The 16,059-nt window shown below is 45.4% G+C and overlaps 1 protein-coding gene across 3 annotated transcripts in view; it reads right to left on the bottom strand.

Annotated features, from left to right (window-relative positions):
- The window catches only part of NAV2 (neuron navigator 2), a gene marked incomplete at both ends in the record, with an annotated part of 737,881 nt that overhangs the window by 228,057 nt on the left and 493,765 nt on the right, over positions 1-16,059 (bottom strand). For all 3 annotated transcript variants that reach the window (XM_080694785.1, XM_080694783.1, XM_080694784.1), the window contains 2 exons: positions 4,483-4,741; positions 13,818-13,890. In XM_080694785.1, the coding sequence (XP_080550911.1) occupies positions 4,483-4,741; positions 13,818-13,890 (332 nt within the window). The remainder of the gene's footprint in view (positions 1-4,482; positions 4,742-13,817; positions 13,891-16,059) is intronic.

Below are 16,059 nucleotides of genomic sequence, written 5' to 3'. Positions count from 1 at the left end.
TTTTTCTCTTAAATACCAGTTTTTAAAATTTTTTTCTTTGCTTCCAGTCAGCATAGGCGTTTTAAAATGCCTTTCTAAAGTATTGAGCTATTTGAAGTATAAAAAAAACATTTAAAAGGTATAAAGTAAGATGTTTAAAGTATAAAGTATTACTTTATGCCTTTCTGAAATATTGAGATGTTTCTGTTTCATAGGTTTGTCCAACTGGTATCCTTTTCAAGTGAACTTTTTGAATATCCCATAAAATTGACTGCAAACAAAGGTTAGATGTTTGAAAATTTTGCTGGCCTGAGGAATTTTTGCTTTTAATACTACAGACATGACCACTTAAAGCCTGTTGAAAAATTGCTAAATTCTGGTGGCTTTATTTTAGACCATAAGTTTATATGTATAAAGAATCTTGGTGGGTTTAACCAAAAAATGATTTAAAGTTATCTACTGCATTAGGGAAGACAGACGTGTGTGTCTTTCTCTTTCTCACATCCATATATCTTGCAGTATGTTCATAAAAGGAACTGAGGTGAGAAATGCAATGTTGGTTTCACTATTCTTGGGAAGCAAAGAGAGAGGCAAGAATAAGGGGAGAAATAAAAGCAACTTTCTGGATATTTCCCAGATAACTGAATATTGGCCAAATGTAAGACAAGCACAGACATAGAGGAATGCAAGTCTTGGAGACTCTGCTCCTCTCCTAGATTCTATGTTATGTTCTCAGCCACTATGTCACTGTGAGATTTGCTGATGTGAAGGGCAGAGTGGCCCCATAAGGCTGATATCTTCCTGCCAATGTGCTAGATTTCCTTTGTAATCTTCATGACTCTTTTTTTTTGTTGTTGTTGTTGTTGGTACTGGGGTTCCTAGAAACCCTTCTACCTTCAGGCTACATTCCCAGACCTATTTTATATTATTTTTATTTGGAAACAGGGTCTATTAAGCCAGCGAGGCTGGCTTCGAACCTGCTCGATCCTCCTGTCTCCGCCTCCCCAGTGCGGGGATTACAAGTGTGCGCCACCACGCCCGGCTCCGTGAATCTTTTATTAGCAAACTTCACGAAGAGCTGCCAAGTCTTAGTGTTGGCTACTCGAAAAGGTGCTGGAACTAGATGGCCTCAAAATAGTGTTTAGGATGTTTGTATCTGGCAGGGCTCTAACCAAAAAGCAAAACAAACCTGGCACTAGTGCTTCCCTCAACTTTTAACATTAATGGTAAAAGGTCTAAACCATAACCCTTGGGGCTTTGGTTATCAAACATAAAATTTGGGACTAGAAATACTAAATAGAACAGAGCTGGTGATGTAATAATATCATTCTTAAAGTTATAGCCCCCATGTTAACATGGGTAACATATCCCTAGACCCCAAGAATGAGATTCTTCTTCAGAAGTAAAATTAGAAAGCATCAGTAGTTAGATTGGGTAAAACCGCCAGGTGAAGATGAAGCCCTAGAGCGACTCCAAAGCCACACTCCACAGCCACCATTCTATAGGGTCAGAAAATCATGATGGCAAGAACCACATTGCAACTGGAATAAATTAACATATAAGCTTGGCTTACGTGAGTCTGGCTCTTCATTAGGTAAAGCACTTACTAATAGTAGGATGTTTTTTCTTACTGGGAGATGGGTGCTCTGACTGGAATATCTTGTTCTTTTAAGAAAACAAACACCTACGGTGCAAATGGATGGTGCAGGTTAGCACTGCTCAGTGACCCAAGCCAGTGTTTCAAAACACATGTTCTTTGGAAATCTATATAGTAAGGTGCTTTATAAAATAAGACACTCCTTTACATGTCTCCTTCTGCAGGATTACAATGCACACCTGTTTCTCTCCAAGGCTTCTTTGTCTCAATAAATACTACCACCACTTACCTAGCTGCTTAAGCCAGCAATTTGGGCTTAATCTGGGATTCTTCTTTTTCCTTCACTCTATGGACTGAATCTGTTTGCAGGTTCTTATCTCAGTCTCTGAAATATCTTGCATGAATCCCTCTCCCAATCTGCTCTAGCCACTAGCATCTCTCAGGCTGAAAAAGCCTCTTAACTGGGGTCTTTCTTACATTTCTGCTCTTCCCCCATCTTCTTTCTTTCTTTCTTTCTTTTTTTTTGCAGTACTGGGGATGGAACCCAGAGGCATTTTACCTCCAAGCTACACACCCAGTTCTATTTTTTATTCTTTATTTTGAAACAAGGTCTTACTGAGTTGCAAAGGGCCTTACTAAGTAGCGAATGCTGTCCTTAAACTGCAATCCTCCTGTCTCAGCCTCCCAAATGCTAGGATTAGAAGCATGTGCCACCATGCCCGGCTTCCTTCCCCATCTTAAAATCTGTAAATCCAATTAAGTCTTTCTCATCCTTAAGACACCCTTCCTCCATGGCTTCCTGTCATCCTTAGAATTGAGTCCAAATTCTAGACCCACTTTACTCAGCCCTGTGTGACCGGCCTCAGTGCCACAGCAACTCACCACTGCTTCCTATGGACACATCAGAGCCTTCTTTGCCTATCGTCTGTCCTTCACTTCCCCCTCCCAGTACCTCTGAACCCTGTCATTTTATTAGACTATCATCACCACCTGACACTTTTCCTCCCTGTTAATTCTCCTTTGTCAGCCTTCTCCAGGAGCATGCCTGCAGCACATACTTTGTCTATTTCATTCATCCTTGACCTCCAAGTGCCTAGCACAGTGCGTGGCATACTTTGCACTAAGTAAGTAAAAGAATGCACATTGGCAGTTTCAAGGATCTGGGCAGACCTACAATTAGGAGTTACAACACCTTAACCCAGGTTATCGCCCCATACTCCCCCCTCCCATGAAGCCCTTTCTCTGTAACACAACCCAAGTGGGCATCCCCGGGAATCAGCACATTCGATTCTTGCAGGACCGTCAGGGAATCTCTGTGCAGAAAAGGGCTCACACACACACAGTTCTTCAGGGAGTGTGTAGACCTGCACTTTATTGCCAGTCCAGGCATCTCTCCTATCCCACGTCTTTCCATAATGTGAGCTGGATGTATATAGATAATTAATTAGGGGCCCTGATTTATATTACACCCATCACTGCTGGTTTTAACAGCAGTACAAGTGGGATGTCAATCCTCTCACAGGTAAAATAGCTGTAGCTACCCATGAGGCAGGTACTAAAGTTTGGGTTTTGCCAACTACAACAGGTGATAAAGGTATCAAGGTGTGCGAGAAGCCTTATTTATGATCATCAATGCTGGTGCTCTGAGGCACTGAGAAGGCATTGCTTTACTGCACATATTAGATAAAATCAAGCAACCAGTTAGATCAGTGGCATTTTGGTTTTACAGCTAAAGACCGACAGCTTAAAAGAAAACAATTACTATGAGTGCTTCTGCAGAACTTAACACAAGTCAAAAACCTTCTGGTTCCTAATGCCCTCCCCCACCTCACTCCTGGAACTAAACCAAATGATTTGCTAGGCATGGTGACATACACTTGTAATCCCAGCTACCTGGAAGGCTGAGGTAAGAGGATCACAAGTTCAAGGTCAGACTCATCAACTTAGTGAGTTTCTATTTCTCAAAATAGAAAGTAAAAAGGGCTAGGGTTGTAGCTCAAAGGGAAAGCATCCCTGGGTTCAGTCCCCAGTCCTGGGAAAATAACGGCTTTGCAGGGTGATTTTTTGCAGAGTTGTTTAGGAATGGAGTGCAGCAGACGGCACCTACAGTGACTTTCTGCTTGTATATTGTTCGATAGCGAGTCCCAGTGGCATGCACCAGTCTCGCTAAGAACATTAGCAAAATCCAGGCCCTGATCCTGCAGAGAAGGGATCACTCCTGGGCTGTGAGACTGCCCCTGGTCAAGTTCAACACGACCTGGTTCCCACAGTCTAAGCACAACAAAACCCAGTCACATTTTCGGTCACTACTACTGAAAGTGTGGAGACTTCCCCACTCAGGGAAGGTGGACAGCTACTCCTGCTAACACCTGCCACCTTTCATCAGTGTCATCTCTATTTATCTCTCTTCTAGCAAAGCAGAAGCATCTGTCAGGCTAGGACTTTTGCCTTCACCTAGTAAAATAACTTAGCAGCCCCATGCCAAAATCCTTGGTTTACCCAGCCATCCTCCCTTCAAATGCATGGCTTTTTCTCCCTTGTCTGCTGAATAAATTTCTCTAACTTTGAACATCCAGCTTGTACCTCAATATCCAAAATGGGTTTGGAGTCAATTTTAGCAGCTGCTTATAACAACGGAGTAGATGTGTAATAGGCCGGAGTTATGACAGGAGCAGCTAATTAGCTTGGGTTGCTGGTGATTGTGATCTGTGAAAGGACCCATGTCTGCAAATCACAGAAGGAGGCCCCGATACATCCATTTCGGGGGCAGGCCAATTCCTCACTTATAACCAGGAGCTCCCAGCATCACAGATGGTAGAATGAAAACCACAGAGGATATGAGCTACAACTGGGTCAGTGTGGCGAAGAACACCCGTAAAACACAAACAAAGCTGGCGAGGGCCCACCTGGACTGCATCTCAGCTTGTGCTTTTGCTTGCTGATGTAGCGCTGGCTGGTGAGGCTGGCTGGGGGCTTGGGGAGTGGCTGGCACCTGTTGCTGAGGTGTGTTAGCCTGGCACTGTGAGGGCGCCCCAGCCACCTGAGACCCGGCGGGCGGCAGAGGGGAAGAGAGGTGCTGCTTCTGGGGCTGTTGCTGCTGCTGCTTGTAGCGAGAGAGGCTGAAGAAGAGGCCTAGAATAGCCTTGAGGTTTCCATTCCTGATTTCTGCAAGACAATAAAGAGACTCTTGTCAGCTGCGGAGCACTGGCTTTTCCCCATCCAACAAGCTGCTTTGGCCCTCACATGAGCTTAATTCCTTTAGGATATGACAGACTTCCTGAACACTTAATTGGTATCACAGTCAATTACAATCAGGCCTAAACCACAAAGAAATCAGCTTATTCACCCCGCTGGGGGTTACAGCGGATACATCAGACAAGTTGCAACTGGATGTCTGGCAAGGGCCAGGAGGAAATTCTCAGCAAGGACACCAGCGTCCCTGTCCCCAGCAAGACCGCACTTGTCCTGTAGGCAAAGAGGCGATCCTGGACAGAGGCGCTTGCTGGCGCTGGGAGAGACGCGGTCTCGTTTGTTCTGCCAAATTCATGTTCTAAGCCTCAAGCCACACTGAATGTGCCAGGTGGCCGCCATCCCACTTCAAAACCTTTGCTCTGCTGCTCAGCTCTGCCCAGACACCCACTTTCAAATACACAGCTCTTCCTCTCTTGTCCATTGAATAAATAACTCTAAGTTGGGACAGGGGTAGGGATAGGCTATAAGGACTTGCTTCCATAAAGGACTCATACCAAATATCTCCTATATTAAAATGAATCAGAACAAGAGCCGGAAGGATTTTTCTTTCTTTTCAGACAGCAGTTTTCAGATATTAGGATGCATTTGTCTTGAGGCATGCACAAAGATTTGTGGGGAAGAATAAAATATGTATTCACAGGCAGAGATTATGAATAGCTAGGGGTTGCTGCCTGGGTGATCCCTCCTTTTATGCAGCACTTTCAACACCAGATGTTGATGGCCAGAGTCTAAACTGACCCCAAGGGGTGAAGTACTAGGACCACCCAGCAAGAGGGACAGAGTAGAAGGACGCCTGAAGGGGCTCCCTCTGCTTTGGTGTCACCCTGGCAGAATTTCTTTTTCTGTATTGGCAAGGTGCAAAGGGGACATGGAAGGCACAAGGATTCTTCCGGGACCTTGCTAGAGGACTGGGGAAAGGCAGTCTTGCCTGGTGGGTAGCATGTACATCCTGCTTAACCCTGAGCTGGGGGAAGGCTACAAACACATCCTTCAAGGGCCAGCTGAGGGACAGAAGGTGTGAAGAGAGTCCTTTCAGGACAAGCTCTGTTCCTTCCACAGGAGGAAGGGCAGCAGGCCGGGCCTTGCCTCTGGTGTGAGCTGCTGTTTAGCTGGGAAGGATTACTTTCTGCTGCTGGAGTATCCCAGAGTGCTAATCATGGAGATAGATGCAACCTCCTCTGTACAATTTATTTTTAGTGCCTTTTTTTTTTTTTGGCAGTACTGGGGATGGAACCCAGGGTCTTTTCTACCTCAGGGCTATACTCCCAGACCTATTTTATACTTTATTTGGACACAGTAGCTGAGGCTGGATTTGAACCTGTACAATCCTCCTGTGTCAGCCTCCCAAGCGCTGAGATTACAACTGTGAGCCACCATGCTCAGCTTTTAGTGCCTTTTATAGATATCCAGTTGTTGTTTCAGAGATGCAGTTCTAAGGTTATGGAGTATGTAGCTTATGAGACAAGCACTGTTACTAACCAGTGTGCATCAGGCTAGGCTCTTCTCCTACATGACCTCATTTGATCTCATCCATCAAGAAGGGAGCATGGGGTCCCTCTTTCCCTTCAGGGAAGCAGAAATTCAGAAAGGTTTTATGACCTCCCAGGTAATAAACCAGGGAGCTGGAATTTGAATCTAAAGTTTTCCAGCTCAAAGACTGCTTTCCTAACACCACCTAACTTGGATTATTCATATACCCATCATGTGAGATGGATTTCAAAGCAGACCAGATAACATTTTATTTACTAAGCTAGCTGGTGGGCACATGCATACTCTTTATTCTTCTGCTGTCAAGTATATCCTAACACATTTTTTAAACCACATAAGTAAAACAAAAAGGGGAGGAATTTAACAATTCAGCTTATCCAGAGGCAGGGCTATCTACGGCAAAAAGTAGGCGGCATCTCCTAACTCACAAGCCAGCCGCAGCACAGACAGAGCCGTCTCGCCACAGTCCCTCCCTACTGTGGCCAACAAGTCGCTTGCTATTTATAACAAATGTTCCCTAAAGTGTCTTTAGCTGTCAAAAAGCATAGTACTCCTCTGATAAATATGCTTTTTCTTAGGAGGTAGCATTTTTTATTATAAACATCATTGATATTTGGAGCCAGAAAAAAAGCTGGGGTTGAATCTCTGTAGTCCATTCCTTAAAGGCTTTGATTTACTCTAAGATTCAACCTCCCTAAGCCTCAGTTTTCTTTCTCTGTAAAATGGGTATGCATACATCCCCCTTCCTATGGGGGTGTTATGAAAATAAAATAAAGACGTAATGAGAAAAATGAGTGCCAAGTGCCTGGTCCAGTGCTGGCTCTGTACTTCCCATTTGGGCTCAGAAAATCTGGTTCCTCTATCTGCAGCTTCCTCAGAACCCACCGAGGGCTCTCTTGCTAAGGAAGCCTAAGAAGGGGTCCAATCTCCCTACTTTTCCCTGCAGGTCACAGTCACTGATGTCCAGAAGGAAATCAATAATGAAGAACCTCTTATCAGAGAAAACTCAATGGTGACCTTCTTTCTGGTTTCTAACATAGCTTTATTAAAGTATTATATAACTTATATCCAGAATATACAAGGATTTTAGTAAATTTAATAAATTCTAATTTTAGAGTATTTCTATCACCCCAGAAAGTTCCCTCATGCTCAAATGTAACTAACCCCTAAACCTACTCCCAAGCCACCACTAATCTGCTTTCTCTTTCTACAGATGTGCCTTTTCTGGGCATTTCATATAAATAGAAGTATGTAACATACAGCCTTTTGCATCTGGCTTCTTTTACTTCACATAATGCTTTAAGAGCTCAACCAAGTTAGAGGATTTATCAGTTTCTTTACATTGCAGTGGTGTCTCATCATATGGACATAACCACATTTTGTTTATCCATTCCCCAGTTGATAGACATTTGGATGACATATATATATTTTTTTTTAGATCACAAAAGCTCAAGAGTGGTAAATGTGCCAAAAGCCACATAGTCTATACCATGGGTGGTCTAAGACAGCGAGAGTATCCAAAGTAGCTAGAGCTGCACTGCTTCCACATTTCCAACTGGTATTTGTCTGAGTTCCATGATGCCTGGTAAGCCAGCTGCACAGAGGAAGCCTACAAACCTTCCTTCCGAGAGCCTGCCAGAAGGTTTCCTTCATGGGACTTCCCAAGGCTTGAGAAAGGACTATTATTTTGCATCTGACCAATTGGCCTCATCTTCTACCCTTCTAGAGAAGAGTGAAAATGCAGACCTAGGGAGAAGTGATTTCCCAAAGAGACCCAAGTGGCCGATCACTGGAACGGCGTCCCTTCTCTTCTGTGGCCACGCTCACGTGAACTGAAGGGCAGTGTGCAAGCCATGTTCCATTCCTTCACAATGCAGTGTTGTCTGGACTCCTAAGAACTTTGGATTCATATTGATCTCTTTGCTCCCATTGGCTAAAACTGATCTGCATAGATATTGCAGGGAACATAAAAAAGAATTTCTTTTTGTTTTGTTTTGGTACTAGGAGTTGGAACTGGGGCATTATGTCTCCAAACTACACCCATAACCCCCCTTTTTAAAACAGGGTCTAAATTGCTGAGTCTCCCTAAGTTACAACTTGTTAAGGATGGCCTTGAACCCACAATCCTCCTGTCTCAGCCTCCCATATATTATAGTTACAAGCATATATCACCATTCCCTCCATCTTTCAACATTTTTAAAGATAAACCTCAGGATTAGTTTACAAAGTCACAACCAATGGAGTAATATAACAAAGAGATTTGTTCTCGAGGCTAGACAGGGTTCAAAGCCAAAGAGGGGCTGCTGTGGACCACAGAGTTGCAGAACTCCTACCCATTCCCTTTGGCCACAGTGTGTAAGACTCGCTTCACTTACTAGGGACTGTAGATTCTGTGGTGCTGTTTCCGCAGATGGGGTAGATGCATAAATGTCCCCTACCTTCCCATCCACTCCTGCAGCCCTCCACGTGCTCCCCACAGGAGAGGTGTGTTGAGAGGATGGGAGCACAGCCTGCCTTCGGCAGAGGTGATGTGAACAGAAGAAAAGGCTACATTTCATCTGCTGCCTTCACCCTAATGGTCTAGAGACCTGTTTTTTTTGTTTTTGTTTTTGTTTTTGTTTTTTTTTTGGCTCAGAATGAAAGGAGCAAGGTCAGTTCCTAAGACTCTGGCCATCAAGATGAGGCTGATCAAATCAGACTGAGTTCGCTTCCAAAAGCACATTCTCCTTCCCAGAGCCACCTGGAAGGCTCTTCCTGCTCCCAGTTCTCCAATCTTCTAGACTGACAGTGAGCTGACCTTGGCCTTCTGTCTAGGCTTTCTTCACCTTCCTTTTCTGCCTGGTGAATGCCTATTTATTCTGGAAGTCCTGGGGGAACATTGCTATCTCTGCAAAGCCCCCCAACCCGTGGCTGTCCCAGAAGAAGCAGATCTGTCTTTCCTTGGCCCTCACTGGACCCTGAGTCTCCTACTAGCACAGCTCTCTGACTCACTGGGATCAAGTTTTATAGAATTGACTTGACAATCAGGAACATAGTACCTAACACTGTGCCTGGCCTATAGGATGTGCCTAGCAAATGTTTGGTGCACTCTACAATCTGCTTTAACCCCTCACCCCAGCTTCTCCACAGAAAGATGACAGGCAGAGAGACAGGGTGCACAAAGCCCAGGTATCCTCAAAATGGCCATAGTTAAAGGCCATCCTTCCTCTCAGGAGAAGGCTGATGGATGGTTGTGACAGGTGGAGTGTATGTTGGGAAGGACTGGGTGGGTGGAGGGGGTCCTGAACATCACCTCAGAGGAGCAGAAGAGGCCTAAACTCACAAGACTCTGGCGAGGATGCAAGAGCAAAGGGATGGGCTGGAGCTTCAGGCATAGAGGGAGCGGTAAGACCGGGCCAAGGAAGCACCCACATCAGCAGCGCCTCCAAGGGCACAGTGGCTGCAGCCTCTGCCCCGAGGCACCCGCTGTCTGAATCTGGAACAAAGGCTCTCTGTGGCTCTCTAACAGGCAGGTCGGGGCAGGCCTGCACTGCCATGCTGCAAGGACAGGTGCATACACCCTTCTGGTCCTGAAGCAGCTTTAGTCACTGAGAAAGGGTGGAGAGGTATCTATGGGGCTTTCCAACTGCCAGTGTTTTTCAACAGAAGAGAAGCCTCAGGGTACTCAATCAGCTTCAAAAGACAAACAAAAAAGCATTAAAACTACATGATTCTTGTAAACACTATAATGCTTTTCTAGTAGATACGCAGGTGGCTAGGGGCACAGTCTACTTTGAAGGTAGGAAACAGCAGATCTTTAAATCAGCAGGCCAGGGTGACTTGGCTTCTGCCCATCTGCGGGGCTTCCCTTTTCCCAAGAGTAACTTATGCTCTCTGGGGCTTGGTATCCTCATCTGTATGATGGTATAATACTAATGCTGATCTCACTGGTTGCTAGGGAGAAGAAATAAGGCATACATGCGCAGGCACTGACAGGTGGTAGGTTCTCAATAAGTGGTAGGTTCTCAATAAGTGGTTTCTATTCTACAATTTAATAGGATGTCAAGTGGGATAGTTCCTGTACCCTGAAATTGTGACTAAGGCCCAATTTGAAGATAAAAGGCACTCAGCGCTCTCATTCAAGAAGGTGAAGGAAGTTGGAGCTGGTCGCCTTCCCACAGGATGCAACAGTTCAGAATTCTTGTCACCACCAAGTGCTAGCTATCATCATTGCCTCCACTCAGCAAGTCCATATAAAATCTAATGGCAGCACGTCACTTTGGAAGGCAATGCCTAATGACCATAGAGACAGGGTACTTCTTCCCCTCTCCAGAGCACAAGGGCAGATGCAAGGGAACAGTGCCTCCAAAACAATTACTCAAAGCAGGGGTGCTGGCTAGAAGAGAGCCCTGGCACTCCAGTCCCAAGTTGCACATCTGCTTAGCCACCTCTGGGGCCATATAACTCAGGGATGGGGGAAACCCTGCATGGTGAGGGACTGTTGCCAGGTGAGTCCTGTTTCGCTTTTTTCTTTTTGTACCAGCAATTGAATCCAAGGACATTCTACCTCCAAACTACACTCCAGCCCCTTTTATTTTTTGTTTTGAAGCAAGATTTTGCTATGTTCCTGAGAGTCTTGCTAAGTCACCGAGGCTGTCCTTGAACCTGTGATCTTCCTGTCTCAGTCTCCCAAGTCCTAGGATCACAGGTGTGAGCCATCATGCCTGACCCTGCTCCAGTCCTGCTAGTGAAAAATGGAGCCCATACATTCCTGCCGTCAAGTATTGGAGGGATCGTGAGACCAGGGGGAGAAAGCTGACTAAATCTCACCAAGGACTGCAGTGACGTGGGGTCAGCAGAGGAGTAAGCCCCAGTGAGCAGGGCACGCTGAGCCCACCAGCAAGGACTGGGGCAGTTATGGCTACCCAAGGGGAAGAGCATTCTACCAGCTGCAGAGCTCTTGCTTCTGCTGCCATCCCAATCCTGTAGGCTCAGGCACAGGGGCCAGGGACTGGGGATGGAGAGGAAGTCAGACCTTCAACCTCCTAAAGCCACTTGCACTGAAGACATAGTAAAAGAGAGTTATGAATAGTAAGAGATGGATGTTTAAAAATGAATAAGACTGAGTCATAAATACGGACATAAAGTTATTTTAATAGCTGAACATGGCAGAAAAGGTATGGATGATTTCCAAGATATCAATAAGGAAATCTCAACCCAGCAGGAAAGATGGGGGTTCAATATAGCCCAGTTGGGGCCAGTTATTGAAATATTATAAGCCACTTATAGTTATACCCGAGCTGATACCTCAGCATACTGTTACAGTCTACGCTCAAAGAACCACATGGCCATCCCAACATCAAAAAGAGATGGTGGGGCCAGTGCAGTGGCTCATGCTTGTAATCCCAGCACTTGGGAGACTGAGACAGGGGGATTGCCAGTCTCAGCAAATTATGGAGGCTGTCAGCAACTTTGTGAGACTCTGTTTCAAAATAAAATAGGGGCTGAGGGTGTCACTCAAAGGTAGAATGTCCTTGGGTTCAATCCCCAGCAAAAAAAAAGGGGAGTAGTCATAGGGCTGTGTGTGATGCACCTTCAAAGGCCACAGGACATCTTCTCAAACAATGGTACAGGTAGCAGAGTTCTAAACCTGATCTCTTTGACTTGTATATGGCATGCAATAGACTATCATCTCTGTCCCAGAAGACACTGTAAGCAATGGGCTTTGAAATCATACGGACCTGGGTTCACACCCTGACTGTGCTAACTCCCTAGTAACATGCCTTGGAGATGTCATTTGCCACCTTTAAGCCAAAGTGTCTTCAACTGTCAACCAAAGGGGTTGTAAACTCCAGCTTCAGTTATGAAAACAGAAGTCAATATATTTAACCCCTTAAGATAGCAGTTGGCATTTATTAATTCAACGAATACCTACCCATAGATTTCTGCACCTTCGTGCACAGGGAGGAGGGAATAAATGAGTCAAGAGAGCAGGACGACGGGGTCAACTCCAGGTCAACAGGGTGAAGCAGACCTGCATCCCCTTCCCCGGAGGCTTGCTGATGAACACAACTCTGTAAAATGCCTGCTGGCGCTCTGCTGGGAGGACCCAGGTGTGAACCTAAGGTTCCATCACTCTAAGAATCTAGGAGGAACATGTCCCACCACCTAGTGGTCAGCACAAGAACTCTCCACCAGAAGGAAACACCGTGTTCTTCTGAATGGACATTGCATCTCCCTCCCCCCACAGACTCCCACACCCCAGCAAGGAGTTCTTTTCATGGATGAGGGCCCACACCACAGGGCAGGGGAATGCGCCAAGGATCCTTCTGTAAGAGCTGGGACTAGGACCGACCACACTACAGCTATTTCTGATACCTCTGGAAGTAATGTGACCATGCCTGCCCGGAACACTTCTAGTACACTATGAACTCCCAACAATCTCACTCAGATACATATTATACCCAGCAAGCACTAACATCAGCCATTGATGCCACCCACCTCAATGCCGGAAAAGAGAGACCACACCTCAGAGACACAGAACAACCAAGCTTTGATGAAGCTGAAGAGCAGAGACAAGGAGCGGCCCCAGAGCATCCACCATGCCGCACACTTACCTGTTCCACATGGGTCCTTCTCTCCATGCTGCGCCCTCTGTCCACCCTGTCCCCATCCCCCGGGCCGTGCTCACAGGCCTCTTCTCAAAGAGCACCCTTGCTAGCGAAAGGTGCACCTTCTGAGATGCTCTGCCAAGTTGTGTTACCTGTTCTGGGGAAGCTGGAGGCAGGTGCTGCCTAATGAGTTTGGGAGGACACAGGGCTGAGGGCAGCTTCTGAGCTGGCAGCTGCTTGTGTTTACAAACAGGAGAGGGAGTGAAAGTTTCCAGGATGGGGTGTTGCCTGAGGAGGCTCAGGATTCCAACCAGCCTGCTCCAGGCGGAACCCTCCTTTAATAGAAAATGCTAATGTGCCAATTAGCCACCAAATTTAAGCTAATTAAAAACTAATCAGGCTGTAGAAATGTAGTGCATTAATAAGTCTCATGCCCTTTTCCCCTAACAACAAAGAAAAGTTCTGTTTCTTTAATAAAAGTGAGAGGTACAAATGCAGAACTTTTTCCCTGGGAATGGTAGTTTAGTATGCTCTATGGTTGAGTGTTCTCGCTCCCGCAGATAAGGCCTGACTTGATAATTAACCGAGCCACCAGACAGGTGTATCAAATCAGCATTGTTAGAGCAGGTCCCTCTCCAACAGGAGTGGCTGGCTTTTCACCACCCCTTTCGGTGGCTTGCAGACAGGGCTGGTGTGTGGCTGTAGATGTGGCTGCATTCTTAACAATGATTCTTTGGGTTGTCATAAAGTTGGCATCCCCGAGTCTCAGCAAGCAATGAGCTGCCTGACAGCAAACGAAAGCAGAAGAAGCCCACCAGCACCCCTCAACTGTAGTAACAGCATCAACAAATACCAAACAGGTGGGAATTGCTGATGGCAGAAAGGCAGCTGAAGCGCAAGCCCTCACTCACCTTCTGCAGACAGCCCCTGGATGTTTATTCCCTTGGCTGCCAGGAAATTCAAGCAGGCATCTATGTTTTCAATCTGGGGGGGAAAAGAAAACAACAATTTACATTTAATAAATATTCAGCCTTCTCTAGAGCCACCTCTCATTAGTAACCAAGGACAAACAGAATGCTGTAAAAACGGCCAATGGCTGACTGGATGCAGCACAGGAGTCTCCTTTGTCTGTACTTGCACAGGGAAAGGTTACCTAATATCCCAACCACACGATGCCAAAAGTCGAGGCCCTGGATTGCTCACAACTGCCAAAAACTACCAGGATGGAATGAGGGCTCTCATCTTGATCGATGTCACCGGAACAATCCTGAAAGCTTGAACATGTGCCAGAGAAAATGGAAGTGGGGACGAGGTTGGTGTACCCACCCATCTCCCAGCAGCTGGGAGACATTTCCAGCCACCGAAGAAGCAGGCGGTCAGGCGTACAAATGGTGAGTGGGAATTCTAGCAGGAATCTGGGTAGTGTTTACTCACAAAATTCTCAGGATGGTAGGCATTGCAGATGACCAGGGAGAGCAGTGACTTCCCAAGCCTCTCTGTCCTTTGTGTTCTAGAACAAGAAGGGATGCACCCAGCCAGAGCCGGGGAGGCCTCGCAGGTTTGCTAGAGCTGACACCAACAGCCAAAGGGAAGCGAGTATTCAGCCCTCACAAAAGAACAATTAGGTCATTCCCAAAGGTTTGATGTGACTTCAACTGTCAGGGCTAATTACTTTTTGGTTTAAAGGAAAATGTTCTGGCTTGATTAATGTCACTGGTGACCATAAATAAAAGAAATTGCTTTTGACCTGGCACAAGGATCTTTGAATTCCACATAATTTGCATCTGATAAGGACTCCATTCCCCTCCACAACCATCCAACCCACCCAGCAACAGACTTATGCACTTAAACTAGCATTTAACCCATGTAATTTATTTTGAGCTACTAAACGATTGCCTTTCATAGCATATACATCACCATCCTCCCTCCCCATCTTCAAGGAAATTCCTGTGTGTGTGTGTGTGTGTGTGTGTGTGTGTGTGAGTGAGACTGGGAGTTGAACCCAGGGACATCCTACCTCTGAGCTATACCCCCAGCCTTTTTTATTTTTCTATTTTGAAACAGGGTCTTGCTGTGTTGCTGAGAGTCTATTTTGCTGAGGTTGTCCTGGAACTTGTGATTCTCCTGTCTCAGCCTCCCAAGTACTGTACCACTAGGCTTCCTTTCAGCAAATTCCTGGTGGTCCTTCATGGCCACAGAAAGTATAAAGTGTCTACACTGTGTGTGTATATATGTATGTGTGGTACTGGGGATTAAACCCAGATGTACTTAAATTTTTGTTTTGAAACCAAGTCTCACTAGGTTGGTATTAAAGTAAGCTGAGGGGCACCTGAATAAAACTATACCCATCTTATAAGCATCAACTCAATCCTGAGCTTGAAGCCACTATACTCTTGCATTTTGGAAACAGCTTTCCACCTCTTTCCCCACATCTTGCCCACCTTGAAGACTCCTTATCTGGCAAACATTTTCTCATCTCTACAAAAAGGGAGAGAATTCAATTTTTGCAAACTAAGTAAATGCTGACACTGTAAGCTATGCCTGCCAGCATCATAGAAAACCATTTTTATATAGTTGGAGGAAAATAATATTGCTTTTAATCTCTCCTTTCTTCTGTCCAGTCCCCCAGGATGACTGACAGTGAGGACCAGGTACTAGCATCTTGCAGGGTGGAAGAAGAGGGAAGAAAGGAAGAGAATAGCTGCAAGGGCCCTGTAGATAGTGTGGTGGACAATCTGCTCCTATTTTATGCTGTTTTCTTCAATTACAAAACCCTGCTTTTAAGAGAAAATGATAACTATTTTTCTGGTTTCTGCTGTTGCACACAGTGGCAATATACTAAAAACACTCAAGGGTGTAGTTGTTACCTCCCACAAATAATAATAGGCACTATTATTAAAACTGTGATAAAACTATGAAATTCTGCCCCCACTCCTTGTCTCTTCCTATAATCCTCTTCTGTTTCTTTAATATAGCATCTTGCACATGGCTGATAAGAGAGGCTTTGACAATTATGTCCCCATGGAAAAAGAGAAAAGGAAAAAACCAACTGCTTCTGCACCTCTGTTAATGCAAAACTTAAAAATGGTGCACTTGAGAGTTATCATCAAAAGCATCATGTACATGGGTTGACATGTAGGGATTAAGGTTTTT

The sequence above is a fragment of the Muscardinus avellanarius genome (genome assembly GCF_963383645.1).
Source record: "Muscardinus avellanarius genome assembly, chromosome: 1".
Lineage (NCBI taxonomy): Eukaryota > Metazoa > Chordata > Mammalia > Rodentia > Gliridae > Muscardinus > Muscardinus avellanarius.
Note: the sequence above shows the minus strand (reverse complement) of the source record. Positions and strands in the feature narration are given on the sequence as shown.